Source organism: Cimex lectularius, unplaced genomic scaffold, assembly GCF_000648675.2.
Source record: "Cimex lectularius strain Harlan isolate CLEC.00 unplaced genomic scaffold, Clec_2.1 scaffold131, whole genome shotgun sequence".
NCBI classification, from domain to species: domain Eukaryota; kingdom Metazoa; phylum Arthropoda; class Insecta; order Hemiptera; family Cimicidae; genus Cimex; species Cimex lectularius.
In genome coordinates, this window is record NW_019392685.1 from 678535 (window position 1) to 696085 (window position 17551).

The 17551-nt window shown below is 32.2% G+C and overlaps 1 protein-coding gene and 1 non-coding gene across 2 annotated transcripts; one reads left to right on the plus strand and one right to left on the minus strand.

The window, feature by feature from the left end:
• Positions 1-1315: 1315 nt before the first annotated feature.
• On the minus strand, positions 1316-1388 carry Trnan-auu. Its single transcript has one exon. It is a non-coding gene; the product is annotated as a tRNA-Asn (tRNA).
• Positions 1389-7871: 6483 nt separating this feature from the next.
• LOC112126515 (protein app1-like) lies at positions 7872-8198 on the plus strand. Its single transcript, XM_024225768.1, has 2 exons — positions 7872-7912; positions 7967-8198. Exons 1-2 carry the CDS (start codon positions 7898-7900, stop codon positions 8189-8191), a joined length of 240 nt encoding a protein of 79 aa, XP_024081536.1. The 5' UTR covers positions 7872-7897; the 3' UTR covers positions 8192-8198.
• The last annotated feature ends 9353 nt before the right edge of the window (positions 8199-17551 follow it).

Sequence of the window (17551 nt, forward strand, 5' to 3'; positions counted from 1 at the left end):
ATCAATAGATCAATTGGATTAACTTAAAGCGTTTGTTCGCCGGGGGTCTTCCTCAGGTACGGCGGGATGGTGGAAAGGGGGAAAGAGTACGACTACACGCAGAGGGGACATGGAGTAAAGTTCTTCAGCCATCTCAGAAACAAACGAAATTACGTGGGAAAAAGAGTAATTTAGCAAACAAGTTGAAACACTTACAAAGATACAGAAGCTAATGAAAATCCTATCGGAACCAGTTCATATTTTTAAGAGCTCCATGATCCCACCAGCTGGAGGCGGTGCAGCAAGCTTTTTAACGCCTCAGAACAAATAAAATCACTTAAAGGAAAGCTTAACCCTGCAAAAATAATGCGCCACTTGCAATGATACGATTACTGGTTAAAAGGATCAAGGAATAATAAGACCATCTGTGGATGGGCAGTGGTTGGATTGTGTAACCTCTTCAGCTTAGGTCTTTAGGACTTAATTTAAGACCTCAGGAACAAATTTAATCATATGCAACAGAAAGTCTCATGCAGAAAACTTGAAGACTAGGGTGTACTTACTAACAAAAATGGGGGCGGAGAAACAAAATAGCCCAACTTAATGGTCGCTGTACAAAACCTTTTTTAGCACGTCAGAAATTATCCTAAATACAGGGAAAAATTTAATGTTTTATACATATATATATATATATAAAATAGATAGTATGACTATTGTAAATGGAACCACAACGACAAAATTGAATTCTAATCACGGAAAAAGGTAAGTTCAATCTAGAGAAACATGGTGAGTCACAATAAAAGCCAGAAGTAAAAAAAGTAAATTGGAGAGTTACATTAGTCATAGCTAACAGAAGTAAAGCATAAACATATACTAATGCTCAACAACCTCAAGAACAAATCTAATGATGTTAATAAAAACACGCAGTATGTACTATCAAGAATATAGTTACTAGTAAAACGGTAAAGGTAGAGTGGAAGAGCAAATTAACTTGATGGATGGAATGGATGGCTCTTCAGCTACGCCAAAAACGAATTTAATCATGGGACATAAAGCTCAATATACCTAATGTTTACTGAACTACTTTAAAAGCTACGGTTGATAAAAATATATACAGGGTGTATCACGTAGTCCACCCGTTTAATTCGGAAACAATTTACTTAAGCAAAAAATTGTCTTATACAAACATCAAGTTAATTTTGGCTAGGAATCGCGGTAACAGATTTAACATAACCTTCTCGTTTAATCCGTTATATTTAGTGGTCTACTGACCTAATTATTTCTTTCAATTAATTAATCTTTTTATGTAAGGTTTTGGTCGAAATGAAAAAGTCAGTGTCACGAGCGGGATTCGAACCCACGACTTTCGGCTCAATAGGCCGCTGCTCTACCAATTGAGCTATCGTGTCTTCGATCCACTCGGACACCAACCGCCCATATCAACCTAAAACCTTTCGATTTTTCCCTCCTTTTTGCCATTTTTCACCAAGACCTTATAAATAAAAGAAAAATTAATGAAGTCACGATAGTTCAAGTGGTAGAGCAGCGGCGTATTTAGCCGCAGGTCGTGGGTTCGAATCCCGCTCGTGACACTGACTTTTTAATTTCGAACAAACCCTTACATAAAAAGATTAATCTTCTCATTTAACTTGGAAATGAAACTAACTTTGTTACTTTAAATAAGAATCCCATAATTTTTATTGTAAAATTCGATTCTAGAGGTTATTTTATGCCACTTTTACAGGCAGGAAAATTTTTAAAGGGTCGACCATTTCTTATATAAACTCCAAGCTAGTTTTTGTTATAAAAAGCATATTCCCTCACGCTTCTTCCGACAGGCATAACTTAGAAATGGTCGAGCCTATCAAAATTTTCCTTTCAGTAAAAGTAGTAAGCATTCTCATTTAAAATAACAATTTAGTGTCATTTCCCAGCTAGATGAGAAATTTATGTTAAATCTGTTACCACCACGCGATTCCTAGCTAAAATTTACTTCGAGTATTATATGATCATTTTTTTGCTAAAGTTCATAATTTTCGAAATAAAGGGGGGTGGGCCATCTAGTTACAAAAAGCATACCACCCTCACGCTTCTTCCGTCGGGCCTAACTTAGAAATGGTCGAGGCTATCAAAATTTTCCTTTCAGTAAGAGTGGCATAAAATAAGCATTAGAATCGAACTGTACTATAAAAATATTACATTCCCATTAAAAATAACGAAGTTAGTGTCATTTCTCAGCTAGATGAGAAAGTTATGTTAAATCTGTTACCACTAAGCGATTCCTAGCCAAAATTTATTTCGAGTATGTATATGATCATTTTTTGCTAAAGTTCATAATTTTCGAAATAAAGGGGGTTGGCTATCTAGTTACAAAAAGCATACCCCTCACACTTCTTCCGTCGGGCATAACTCAGAAATGGTCGCGCCTATCAAAATTTTCCTTTCAGTAAAAGTGGCATCAAATAACCTCTAGAATCGAATTGTACCATAAAAATATGGCCTTCTCATTTAAAATAACGAAGTTAGTGGCATTTCCCAGCTAGTTGAGAAAGTTATGTTAAAGCTGTTACCACCACGCGATTCCTAGCCAAAATTTATTTCGAGTATGTATATGATCATTTTTCGCTAAACTTCATGATTTTCCAAATAAAGTGGGTGGGCCATCTAGTTACAAAAAGCATACCCCTCACACTTCTTCCGTCGGGCATAACTCAGAAATGGTCGCAATTATCAAAATTTTCCTTTCAGTAAAAGTGGCATAAAATAAGCATTAGAATCGAGCTGTACAATAAAAACATTGAATTCTCATTAAAATAACAAAGTTAGTGTCATTTCCCAGCTAGATGAGAAAGTTATGTTAAATCTGTTACCACCACGCGATTCCTAGCCAAAATTTATTTCGAGTATGTATATGATCATTTTTCGCTAAAGTTCATCATTTTCCAAATAAAGGGGGTGGGCCATCTAGTTACAAAAAGCAAACCCCTCACACTTCTTCCGTCGGGCATAACTCAGAAATGGACGAGGCTATCAAAATTTTCATTTCAGTAAAAGTGGCATCAAATAAGTATTAGAATCGAACTGTACTATAAAAATATTACATTCCTATTAAAAATAACGAAGTTAGTGTCATTTCCCAGCTAGATGAGAAAGTTATGTCAAATCTGTTACCACTTAGCGATTCCTAGGCAAAATTAACTTATAGTTTGTATAAGATCATTTTTTGCCAAAGTTCACCATTTTAGAAATAAAGGGGTGGGCCTTTACAAAAAGCATACCACCCTCACGCTTCTTCCGTCGGGCCTAACTTAGAAATGGACGAGGCTATCAAAATTTTCCTTTCAGTAAAAGTGGCATAAAATAAGCTCTAGAATCGAATTGTACCATAAAAATATGGCATTCTCATTTAAAATAACAATGTTAGTGTTATTTCCCAGCTAGATGAGAAAGTTATGTTAATTCTGTTACCATCACGCGATTCCTAGCCAAAATTAACCTGGGATTTGAAATTTTTTTTACTAAAGTTAATCGTTTCCGAATTAAACGGGTGGACTAAAGAAGTTGACCCTGTATATTAAAAAAATAAATAGATAGCCTCCACCTAGTTAAGTTCACATCTGGGGGAACCCAGTAGTCTTTACTTGGTGGACGTTGGGATTAAGCAGTTTAGACACGAAAGCACCAACATTGAAATCTAACCACGGAGAAGACTTGGCAAGACGGAGGGGGACACTAGAACTACCTGATAGACTGTCAGTTCAGCGACTTCAGGAATCCAATAATTAAAACATAAAGAAAATCATAAACCAGCAAACATGCTGAGATACTAAACAAGGGTTACTAATAAAACGACACTCTTGAGATGGAGATGAATCATACTTCGTGGACGTTATAGTAAAGTTCTTTAGATGCAACAGCAACACAACTAAAATCTGATGTAGGACAAAGAATCAAGTAATAAAAAGGCTAATAATTGTCCTGCCTGGTATTCGATATTAGAACTGACTGGGATTTTTTTGTCTCTTGTACGGTTAACGAAGTATTGCCAGTATTTTGGAAGATTCTTCTTTGGTGATCATATTAAATACTAGTTATGGTGTAATTGCCTGTAAGTGTTTAACCTTGCAAAAAGCTTTGCGTTCCTTTCCACCGCAAAAAGCTCTCGACGAAGGCCTATCGCGGAGGGCGTCCTTTCATAGAAATTTCAGCTCGAAGGACGTAAACGCGATTGAAAAGTTCTGACTGATCCATTACAGGAAGGTGACAGCCCCTCCCAAGTTTGACTTGTTTTCGAAATGGAAGGCGCACTCGCTCATTTAAACCCTTGTTCGCATTAAGCCCCCAAGGGATCGTAAGTGGCAATTAACTGACAACTTTACTACTTGTTTCCCCGGTTTCTGGGTAAAGGGCTCAAGGTGTTTGGGAATTTTCAAGGGCTGTTACACCTCGCCCGTTGTCGTCTGCAAAAAAAAATACATAAAACAAAAAGGTAAATAGATTTCCTGCGAAATTTACAACTTATTTAAGATTATTTATAGAAAATATCCAACTTCTAGACACTATGAACTTGAAACGTTCCTAGAATTAGTATGAGACATTTTAAATAATTTTATAATTGAAGGTTGCACTAATTATTATGATTAATAGTCCTTTGACAGTATAACAAATAAACCAAATATTAAAAGTATACCAAGTATCTCACATATTTTGTACTTTCCCATTCAAATGAATTTTTTCTTGTGACAGTGAATCACATGGAATAACAGGTTATAAGAGGGTAAGGCGTCAAATTATAATAATTAAACCACATTGGTAATTATGGGCAGTACTTGGAATTATTTATTTTTTAAACAGAAAGAAGTGTGCAAATATGTATTATTAATTAATAATAATAATAATAAGTTTCAAATTTCTTTGCACAAAACGATATTTGTGTACCTTTGTGGACTGAGAAAACATCATGAAACACCTCGACTTTTCCTTTCTGGCGTTGAAATAAAGTAAATAAGATGTCGACGTTGTCAAATATTTGGGCGTTTCTTTCGACAAAGCCCTTCGATGGAAACCTCAAATAGCCATATTTTCTAATTCAGGAAGGAAAATACTAGATCTAATGAGATTCCACGCTAACTATAATTGGGGAGGGAATAGAGACATTCTTTTAAGAATATTCAGAATGTAACTAAGGAGCAAAGTTTAGATACGGAGCAGCAGGTTAGTCTGCAGCGCGAATATCAACTTTAAAACCGGTAGAAAGGATTTAATACCAAGGTATCAGGATTGCAACAGGGGCGTTTAGAACAAGCCCATTATAGAAGGTGTATTCTCGATCTTTATGCTAACCCTGTTAAGTCTGTTAGGTCCTGTTAGATCGAGAAAAATTATGACGTAGACTTGTAAGAATCTAACAGGCCAGAGCCAATGTTTTGGGGTTAGGTCGAAAATGTAGTCATATTGCTATCCGCTAGGGCATAAGTAACCAACATGGCAGCCATCAATTTAACAGCTGTTTTTTGTTTAGACGTATTTTTATTAAATTCACTAGTTTTCGTGGTCCGCTTGACCAATTAATTTCATTCAATTAATTAAGGTTTTTTTTAGTTGAGATAAAAATGTCAGTGTCACGAGCGGGATTTGAACCCACGACCTTCGGCTATATCTATAATATATATCTTTCACGCTAATAAATTACATTCACATATTCACACTACCCCAGAATTCTCGATATACCTAGGGGCTTAAAACAAATCTTATTTTTTCATGAATACATTTTTTTTCTTACTTCAAGCGTCATTTTATATCTGCAACTTTTTCTACACATACTTTATAATTGAACACAATTTTTCTCCACATTTTCTTTATTTTACCTTAAAAAATGACTGATGTAACAACCTTCAAATATATTCTCAACAAAAGCAGTAAAAAATTTTTTAATTACCTAAAATTGCGTATCTAAGAGATTTAAAGGGCGCTTAAAACAAATCTTATTTTTTTTTTATAAACAGCTTTTTTTGCTTACAAATGACTGATACAATAACATTGAAATCTATTCACAACAAAGACAGTAAAATATATATTTTTTAAATTACCTAAATTTTCGATCAAATTGTGTATCTAAGAGATTTAAAGGGCGTTTAAAACAAAACTTTTTTTTCATTAATAGATTTTTTTTTTCTTAATTTACTGAAAGCGCCTTTTTATATCTGTAACTTTTTCTATACATATCTTATAATTGAACACAATTCTTCTTATTTTTCTTCACTCTACTTCAAAAAAATGACTGATACAATAACTTTGAAATCTATTCACAAAAAGACAGTAAAATATATATTTTTTAAATTACCTAAATTTGCCATCAAAATGTGTATCTAAGAGATTTAAAGGTCGTTTAAAACAAAACTTTTTTTCATTAATATATTTTTTTGGTTACTTTACTGAAAGTCTTTTTATATCTGTAACTTTTTCTATACATATCTTATAATTGAACACAATTCTTCTTATTTTTCTCCACTCTACTTAAAAAAAATGACTGATACAATAACTTTGAAATCTATTCACAAAAAGACAGTAAAATATATATTTTTTAAATTACCTAAATTTGCCATCAAATTGTGTATCTAAGAGATTTAAAGGGCGTTTAAAACAAAACTTTTTTTCATTAATATATTTTTTTGGTTACTTTACTGAAAGAATCTTTTTATATCTGTAACTTTTTCTATACATCTTATAATTAAACACAATTCTTAATATTTTCTTTACTTTACATTTAAAAATGACTGATGCAATAACCTTGAAATATATTCACAACAAAGGCGATAAAATATATAATTTCTAAATTACCTAGATTTGCTAAAATATTTTTTTCTTCGCTTCTAGAGCCTTCTGATGAGAACGGTCGTACTCGTTTGTAATATTTTTCGCCCTAGTCTAACCAAAACATTTTTATTTAAAATGAAAACCGAATATATGAGAGGATCATTCCACTAATTTTGTTAAGCTGTAAGATTTAAAAAAATTCTTGTTGAATTTTTATTTTGTATGTTTTTTGGCTAATTTTTTCCTCCATCGAGAAATTAAATTGATACTCATACTACAACTTACATCGCATTTTTTTCGTATTATTTTGGAGCTTGTAGTTCGTTTTCATTTCTTCGATGATCTTGTGATAAAGGCCCGGTTTTTCCTCTCGGATCGCTTCTCCCGTTTAGGCCACACCTTCGCATGTAGGACATCTGTTGCAAAATTGTTCAGTTGCCCAATCCCCATCCTTTTTTAAAAGGTTAATTAAATTTCGTTCGCCATTTACGAACGTGTGGAAACGACTTGCAGAGAAAAACGCCCGCAGACAGGCGTTAAATTAAAGTTTAATTTCAATTACCCATTCAAGAAAGAAAATACACATGTCATAATGGTGGTCTTTGATTTTAAGACTTAAGAAATGTCTAAGTTTACTTTTTCAAACAAGCAAGGAAATTATACGCAAAATTTGAGTTTGATCTAGTTTCTGGAGGGACAATAGATAAACTATCGAAGTTGGCCAGTTACTTTCTCTGCACTTTATGAAATCTACATAATTTGATATCGAGGATAGTGAATTTTTTTTCGAGGATTTTTGTGGTCTTTGGTTTTGAATATAAGATGAGATACGGATCAAAAGACGCTTTATAAGTTGATGGAACCTGGCCCGTTTGGTTTCGCTCTTTGATTCGTGTTATTTGCCACACCTTCCAGACATCGTTGTAACGACGTTTCCTGAACGGAATCTATAAAATCGAAGAATACCCAATTGCACAATTATTCCTGACCAGGCTTGCCCAATCGGTTACAACAATTGAATGACAATGTAACCCCAAGCCGTGTGTATATATCGGCCGGGTGGCCGAAATCCGTCAGTCCCACGCTGACAACCACCCACATCATGGCTTTATTGACTGTCTGTGGTTGTATTTAAAAAAAAATACAATGTATTAATGCTTTGAATTTGCAGGTCGTTCTGAGCTTTGCACTTTTAGCGAGCAGTAGTGCAGGAGTGTTGCCGGTCGTGACGTACGGCACTTCATATTCTGCTCACAGCGTTGATCACAGTCTCGCAGCGCCCGTGGTTCCAGCAGTTCATGCAGTTCCGGCCCTTCCAGCAGTTCCAGCAGTCCCAGCAGTCCCTGCTGCTCTTCATGCTCCTTTTGCTCCTTTCAACAGCCCTGTCCTCTTCTAATCTTCTATTTTTTAATAAAAAAATAAATAAATAAAATTACTATATATCTGTTTAATTCCAACCCTTTTCATATGTCCCGTAGAATCTTTTCCCGTATAAGATTAAAGTTTAAACTTCTTTTAACAAAATTCAAAATGCGAATTTTGATGGATCTGACAGGGATTGGAGCCAATATGTGCAGTGTTGACCGTTGATATGTTCGGTATTTTGATGTTTGATGATGATGATTCAATTATATATCAATATCCTTGTAAAACACGTTAAATTTATCTGTTAAAAAAGTAAGCGGTTACAAATTTTTAAGTCTTAGGGCCAGTAAACAGCAAATATGGCAAGAAATTGATAGTATATTTTGTACAGCTCCTTATTTAAACTGAAATCTAAAACAAATTCTATATCAGAAAGATTTTATTCCTCGCATTTCTTGTATTTGTGGCAAACGTAAGACCAAATGTATTTTTTTTAAAAATTAGAAAAGTCTTTTTACAGAAATTAGCCAGCCGATGAGAAATTAAAGAAAACATGGAGACTGTAAAATAATATTTTTGAAAAAACCCTAAAAACTAACTTTCGTCAAGTTATATTCAAATTTTGACTGTATATTAAAATATACAATTTCGACAATTTTTGTCAAGATTTATTTGATTGTTTAGGAAATATTGAACTAAACGTTAACAGAGGTCAAGCAAAGCATCTGACTTTTAGGCCTTGGAGATTATCATCGAGAGATATCAATTTTCTATGAATAAATTAAGATCAAAATCTTTAAAAATTCTTTAAAATATAATAAAAATCAGTAAACAACTTAATGAGGAATAAAAGAAACAAATAATATATTTTAATTTCAATTTGAATTTATAACTCACCCTCCCCGCCAGCTAACCTAATCCTACCTCTACCTAACCTAAACAGTTTCAGCAATATTTTGGCTATGAATGAAGATTGGATTTATAAAAAATTTATTGCAGTTTAAACAAAATCTGATGATGATTTACGACATATATAGGAAATATTTTATGTAGGTACGCATGTAAATCATGTCTACTCTCTCTACTGAAATGTCACTAACACGATTTCAACAAAATTTTGGTTAGAAATTTAAATTAAATTTATAAACAGATAGGTTAATTTTAAACATAATCTGTTGATGAGTTTACCAGGTATGAACGATATGAGCTATGGAGGTACATTTATGATCCAAAACACGTTTATTCTCTGTTCAGAAATTTTACGAAAACCGACTTCAACCAAATTTAAACCATAGATTAAGGGTAAATATATAAAAAATTGCGTAAAATTTAAACAAAAGGTGTTCATAAGTTGATGAGATGTACAGGAAATATGCTATGGAGGGACACATAGTATGCAAAACACGTTTACTCTCTGGTCCAAACTTTCGCTAAACTGATTTCAACAGAATTTTGGCCCCAGATTAAGGTTTAATTTATAAACTAATTAGTCAAATTTAAACAAAATATGTTGATTATTTTGAGAGATATAAATGAAATGTTTTATGGAAATACTTTTATTTCCACTTCACAAATTAAAAAAAAAACAATTTCAACCAAATTTAAACTATAGATTAAATTCACTAATTTCGTGGTCCGCTAGACCAATTAATATATTACATTTAACTAAGGTTTTTAGTTGAGATAAAAAAGTCAATGGCACGAGCGGGATTCGAACCCACGATCTTCGGCTAGATACGACGCTGCACACGTTTACTCTCTGTTCCAAACTTTTACTAAACTGATTTCATCACGATTTTGGCTCCAGATTAAGGTTTAATGTATAAACTAATTGGTCAAATTTAAACAAAATATGTTGATTATTTTGAGAGATATAAATGAAATGTTTTATGGAAATACTTTTATTTCCAGTTCATAAATTTTACAAAAACCAATTTCAACCAAATTTAAACTATAGATTAAAATTGAATTAATAAGTTAACAATCAATATTAATATTAAGAATTCTTTCTATTTCTATGTTTTAACAAATTTTAAACGCCAACAGTTGACCTTTTGATTTTTCCTAGAAATATTCTTTACCAAAATTAAATTGATTATTTTTTTGTATTTTTTAAATATTTTATTCTACATGCTTCATACAAAATATTGAGGCGTCGTTGGCCTCAACGGTTTAGGCGTTGACACGGCGCTCATCACTGTAAGGTAAAGGTCCCGGGTTCGAATCCAGCGGCCCTGCATTCGAACCAGACATACTAACAAATGGTTTTTTTTTCAAAACCACCGGCAAAATACCTGTAAATGAAGAAAAAATGTAACAATATGCTAGAAATATCATTTATTTTTGGACTAAAAATTGCATCTCGTTTGTTGGCCAATGAAAAGAAAATAATTTTGTTTTAAAATGTTAAAATCATACCAAGGCTAATTAATTATTGGTCATATTAATTTAATATAATAAGCACAAAAAAGAGAAGATGATTTATTTGTTTGTTGACATAAAAAATAGAAAATTATTTAAAAAATATATTTTTTTTGTATTTTGACAACCTCAGAACGAACAAACTAACCGACTTTCAGATTGGTTGTCTGTTTTATCAACTTTAAACGTCAACACTTGACTTTCTGGTTTTCCTTAGAAATTCTGTTCGTCAATCATTGAGGGATAATGTAACAAACGAAATATAACTTTGATTTTTCAAAAAAATCGGCACAAAAATGAGAAATTATTTCTTTGTTGACTTACAAGAAGAAAATTATTAATTAGTAAAAAAAAAATAATTTTGGTTTTTGATAACCATACTCAGAAGTCAAATCAACAATAAAGAAAAAATATAACAATTTGCTAGAAATATAATTTATTTTTAGACAAATAACGCATCTGGTTTATTCAAAATATGTTGATTATTTCAAGAGATATAAATGAAATGTTTTATGGAAATACTTTCATTTCCAGTCCACAAATTTTACAAAAAATAATTTCAAGCAAATTTAAACTATAGATTAAAATTGAATTAATGTCAAAAGTTAACCTTTTAATTTTTCCTAGAAATACTCTTTACCAGAATTGAAATTGATTTTTTTCAGTATTTTATTCTCCATGCTTCTTCATACAAAATGTTACTTGTCATAAAATAACCATAAATATAAAATACAATGTATATACATACAGGGATATCAGATTCAAATTATAACGAAAAGATAATTACTGAAAACTGTTAAATAACAAAGAATAACGTTAACAAATAGAAATTAATTAAAAAATAAATAAGGTAAAACCTAAACAAGTAACAATAGGGTCGAAAGGACATTTATTTCCAGTCCACAAATTTTGCAAAAAACAATTTCACTCAAATTTAAACTATAGATTAAAGTTGAATTAATAAGTAATTAGTAAGTAATTATTTAATGAGTTATAAAAGAAATATGCTATGTAGGGGCACACAGGACGCAAAACGTTTACTGTCTGTTAAGAAACTTCACTGATCCGATTTCAACCAAATTTAAATTATAGAATAAGCTTATATTTATCAAGAATGTTGTCAGAATATAATAAATAAAATAATGTTTTGGTTATGAGAAATGATTGAAATGCTTATTGAAGGATTCTTCACAAAGTGATTCATGCTTGACCGTTTTAAGAAAGACCCGACCGGAACAGTTTCAAAAAATTTTGAACGATTTTGAATAAATTTAAAGATTATTCCATGGGATATAAAGGAAAAAGACGTGACAAAAGTAAAACACATCCAGCATCCCGAGGCGAATTCCAAACCGGCCGAATCCAATTTTGGGCAATCGACTTTTCGTTTTTAAAGAATTTAATCAAATTTAAACAATTGCGTAAAATTGAAACGAAATATGTTGATGACGTATGGAGGAAATAAACTTTGGATGGTTGGTAAAGCAATTCATTCTCTTTAGTCTCGATCTTGACCCTAAAGATATTTCAGATAGACTAAATGATGATTGATGATAGAAAATTGACAAAAGATTAAGTACCGTAAATGTAATTTGGAATAAAAGAAATAAATGATTTTTTATAGGGAATTTTTATGAACTAATTTTTTTTGGAACTTTATTTGTTTAATGATCTTCGGGTTTATTTTCTTGATTAAGGTTTTTTTTATTGATTAAGAAGTGAACAATTTGCTCAATTTGAGGCTCAGTTTGTCAAAGTTTCAATCAATGTCAATAATCAGTTTGATTGATGATTCATCAAAGTGTATTTTGTGGAGGGCAGTAACTAATGCCTGTTTAACCCATTGGTAATTTTTTTTTAAATTACAATTTTCTATAATAGATCAAGGTTTAAATGGTGTAAAATTGTGCCAAGTTTTAAACCAATTATGGCGAATAGCGAGTCGTAAATACATTTCAGGTGTACAATTTTCGAGGGCGGACGCCCCTCCTTTTCCAAACCTTCAAAAACTGCCACATCTGTGTAAAATTCAGAAATTGAATTATTATTGAATTTGTTTAATTTTTTTTTGGAAGTATTAAGTTATTTCTTTTTATTAAAAAAATAAAAATCCGAGTTAAAGGGTTAATAAAAATGGATCCTTCGGACTACGGCGTCTCAGGCAAATTTGAGCCAATTTTGGCCCCGATTTGACAAGATTTTTGGTTGAAATTGTTCATTTTTTTTAAACTTGAATATTTTTAATTTCACTCAACCCTTAAAACGGTTCAGTTTAGCACATATGAAACACGGCCTTTTGCAAAATCCGTCATCCGTCGCAGAACCGGGTGGCCATGACTTTTCAGCAGGTTTCTTGTGTTCTAGTTAGAAGCGAGTTGTTTTTCTGTGTTTTATATACAATTTATATATACATATCGAAACGCTATTGTCTTCCGACGTAATACTTTACGATCTCAGGTCCAGGTCGTGGGTGTGGTGAAAAACGTGTATGTTGCACAAGGCAGTTTGTAAATTTCCAACGACAAAAAACGATGGTGAGGTTAAAACAGTTTCAACATATTAATATAACAGCAATTTCGAATAACGAAATAAAAATAAAAATTAAGAATCTGAGGTAACGTAAGTTTTGGATCGTTCTTCTCTTCTTCGTCCCTGTCGTACAAAACATTTTTTATTTATGTATTTTTTCGTATTGGTTATGTTCAAAATATTGTCGATACATCTTGCTTCAGACATTAAGGAAAATATTTATGCGACGGAGGACAAAGTTCGGAATCTAATCAAACTTTCATTAACATCAACATCGCGGATTGCCCTCCATGCGATGACAATTTCAAATTAATCCTCTCTTCTAGAATAAACAATAAAAATATATTACAAAAAGTCATATACGATTTTATTAAAATTTATTGTAAATGTACGCTCACGAGAATAAATCGTCCCTTTCGTTATCACATTTACGAAATATTTAACAAAACCTGAGATATTTCAATTCTTATAATAAATTATTCAGAGAAAACATGATTGGTCGTTTATTATTTTTATTATTATCCACGACGAAATTTTTTTTTTTGAGTAGGCGGCGATAAACACCGAGAATAGGTTTCAAGGCGTACACAATTCAATAAAACTAGGCCACCACCTTGCCAAAGTAGTCAAGGCTTACTTTGTTAAATATTTTTTTTATAATTTAAAATACGGTAAATTTAAACCTAGTTTATTGATTCATCAAATATTAAATCTATTAGATTAATATAATCATCTCCATTGGCAAACGTTTAAGAAAAATGATTTCTTGGAAATTAAAAGGTCAACGTTTAGCTTTGTTTACTGTGTTTATTCATCGTTAAAAACAAATGGTAAGACAAATTAAAAGCTGAAATCAGCTCAAGCTATGTCGAAGAAGACGTTGATACAGATAAAAAGTCTAAATGATAAGTTAAACGATTAGCAGGTGAAGCTTCACCAACTTGATTAAGTCAACATTAGCGATTATCTGCAGAGTGTACGAAGGCTCATGATTATTCTTTCCGCCACTAAGGATTTGTATTTCAACTATGATGTGGGAAAGAGCCATTTTAGGAAACGAGAAAATTAACGTTTAACGTTCATCGAAACGAACAAGTAGCAAAAGTGACGATAATTTAAAAAAAAAATTAACATTTGGATTTTGTCAGTCAACAAAAAGATAGTCAATATTATCACCTTTTTTGGTCATGTGGATGAAAGATTTTTCCTCGTATTAACGATTTTATTTTTAGTATAATTTTACAATTTTTTTTTGATGACCCAATTGACTTCTAAGATAGAGAATTTCTAAGAAAAACCAGAGAGTCAACTTTGACGTTTCACGCTCAGTTGAATGAGGTATAAGGACGTAAACTTACAAAAGTAAGCATTTCAAACTTGAAGTTTAGAGATTTGGCCAATATGCTAGACCATAAGAAAAAAAATTATTACCTTATGATAAAAAAATTATAAAAAATATCACCTTTTTTGGTCATGTGGATGAAAGATGAAAGATTTTTTCCCACGCAGTGACCCATTTGACTTCTAAGATAGAGAATTTCTAAGAAAAACCAGAGAGTCAACTGTTGACGTTTAACTCTCAGTTGAATGAACGATTAGAACGTAAAGAAGAAAGTTTACTTTTAAAATTAATATGCCATTTTTTTGTTCATTTCAATGAAAGATAAAAGATTTTTTCTCGTATTAACGATTTTATTTTTAGTATAATTTTACAAATTTTTTTGATGACCCAATTGACTTCCAAGATAGAGAATTTCTAAGAAAAACCAGAGAGTCAACTGTTGACGTTTAACTCTCAGTTGAATAAAGGTTTAGAACATAAAGAAGAAAGTTTACTTTTAAAATTAATATGCCATTTTTTTTGTTCATTTGAATGAAAGATAAAAAAATTTTTCTCCCAGTAACAATTTTTATTTCTAGTATAATTTTATAAATTTTTTTTGATGACCCAATTGACTTCTAAGATAGAGAATGTCTAAGAAAAACCAGAGAGTCATTTGTTGACGTTTAACGCTCAGTTGAATGAACGATTAGATCGTAAAGAAGGAAGTTTACTATTAAAATTAATATTACATCATTTTGGTGCTCATTGGAATGATAAATAAAAGTTTTTGTTCTTCTACTAACGATTTTTATTTCTAGTATAATTTTACTAATTTTTCTGGATGACCCACTTGACATCTAAGATAGAGAATTTCTAAGAAAAACTATAGTCAACTATTGACTTTAACGTTCAATTGAATGAACGAGTAGAACGTAAAGAAAAAAGTTTTCTTTTAAAATTAATATGCCATCTTTTTTGCTCGTTTGGATGAAAGATATTATTTTTCCTAGTAACGAATTTTTCGTCTAGTATAATTTTTTTAATTTTTCTTGATGACCCACTTGACTTCTAAGATAGAGAATTTCTAAGAAAAACTATAGAGTCAACTATTGACTTTAACGTTCAATTGAATGAACGATTAGAACGTAAAGAAAAAAGTTTTCTTTTAAAATTAATATGCCATCTTTTTTGCTCGTTCGGATGAAAGATATTATTTTTCCTAGTAACGAATTTTTCGTCTAGTATAATTTTTTTAATTTTTCTTGATGACCCACTTGACTTCTAAGATAGAGAATTTCTAGGAAAAACCAGATAGTCAACTGTTAACAGTTGTGTAATAACAGTTTTAAAACAATCATCCAACCAATCAAGTTCACCTACTGTTTCTACTTTTGTTTTTAGAAAAAAATACTATTTATAAAAAAATCATCCCTGTTGTAACCTGTCAATAATGTTTTACCAAATCATTAATTCGCGTTTCGATCACATCATTCCGCTACTCAACACTGATTACACAACTTCATGCCTGGTGCGGAAACTGCACGCGACCCGGGTATTTTTAGATGTTTCTGGGTCTCTTACACAAATTAATTAAGCCATTTCGGGATTTTCTGATCATCGGGTACATCCTCGTCTTATTATCTTGTATTAAATCACAGAATTATCCGGTGCGATTATTATTTCTCATTATTCAGACGGCACGTGGAACCAAAGGAAATGAACCTCAACTGAGGAAAATAACTGCAAATCTTAAATCGGGTGACTTTAGACCCTTAAGACTTATAGCAGATAAAATACAAATACAAATTATCGTCAAGTTGTAAAAAAATTAATTAAGTCTTCACAGTAGTTATTTCTGTATTAATTATGTATATAAATGATATCGAAACGAATGAGTAACAGTGCATTTTTTAAAATAAATAATTTGTATTTTGTAAGTCGACAAAGAACTAAGTCAGCTTCTCTTTTCTATTAGTTTAGATAAGGATGAGGGTATATTTTAATTTTTTTAACTCGTTAATCATTTATATTTCAATTATGTTGCTGCATTCTGTCAATCTGATTAATTTGTCTTCTGAGAAATCGTAGAACTATTGGGTTGTCCGGAAAATAATGCAGGATTTTGGTATTAAACAAAAAAAAAGAAACTAGTTACTTTAAAGCAATGTTCTTTAATCAAAATAATTTCCCATACTCTCAATACATTTCTCCCAACGTGTTGGTAACTTATTAATTCCGTCTGAGTAGAATTCAGAATTTTTAGAATTGATAAAGTCAATAAATGCATTTTCCAGTTCCGTTTGATTTTTGAATATTATGTGTTCTAAGTAGTGGTCCAGGTGTCTAAAAAAATGGTAGTCAGTAGGCGAGAGGTCCGGAGAGTAGGGTGGGTGAGGCAAAGTTTCATAGCCAAGCTCCAATAATTTTTGTGACGTTACACGTGACACATGTGGTCGAGCGTTGTCATGCAACAAAATGGGCCCTTTCCGATTGACCAAAGAGGGCTTCATTACTGCCAATTTCTGATGCATGGTATTAATTTGGTTACAGTATGATTCAGCATTGATGGTTTCGCCAGGATTTAAGAAGCTGTAGTGTATTAAACCAAATGAAGCCCACCATACCGTAACCATTACCTTTTTTTGATGAGTTGGGGGCTTTGGAAAATGTATTGGAGCTTCTCCTTTGTCGAGCCACTGTCCAGAACGTCTAGTGTTATCGTAGAGAATCCACTTTTCGTCACATGTAACAATTCTGGCCAGAAATGGGTCATTTTTGTTTCGACAAAGAAGTGATGCACAAACATCAAAGCGCTGATTTTTTTGGCGATCGTTTAATGAGTGTGGAACCCAATTTTCGAGTTTTTTCACTTTTCCAATCGCCTTGAGGTGGTCAGCGACGGTCGTTTTACTGACTTTGAGTTGCTCTGCACCCACCACTGATCGCAGAACATCATCATTAAGAGAGGAAGGCCTTCCACGACCTTCTTCACCTTCAAGGCTGAAATCTCCCTCCCGAAATTTTTTAAACCACCTTTGCACAGTGCACTCATTAACACAACCCTCGCCCCAGACTTGGTTAATGTTTCTAGCCGTTTGGGCTCCGCTTCGGCCGAGT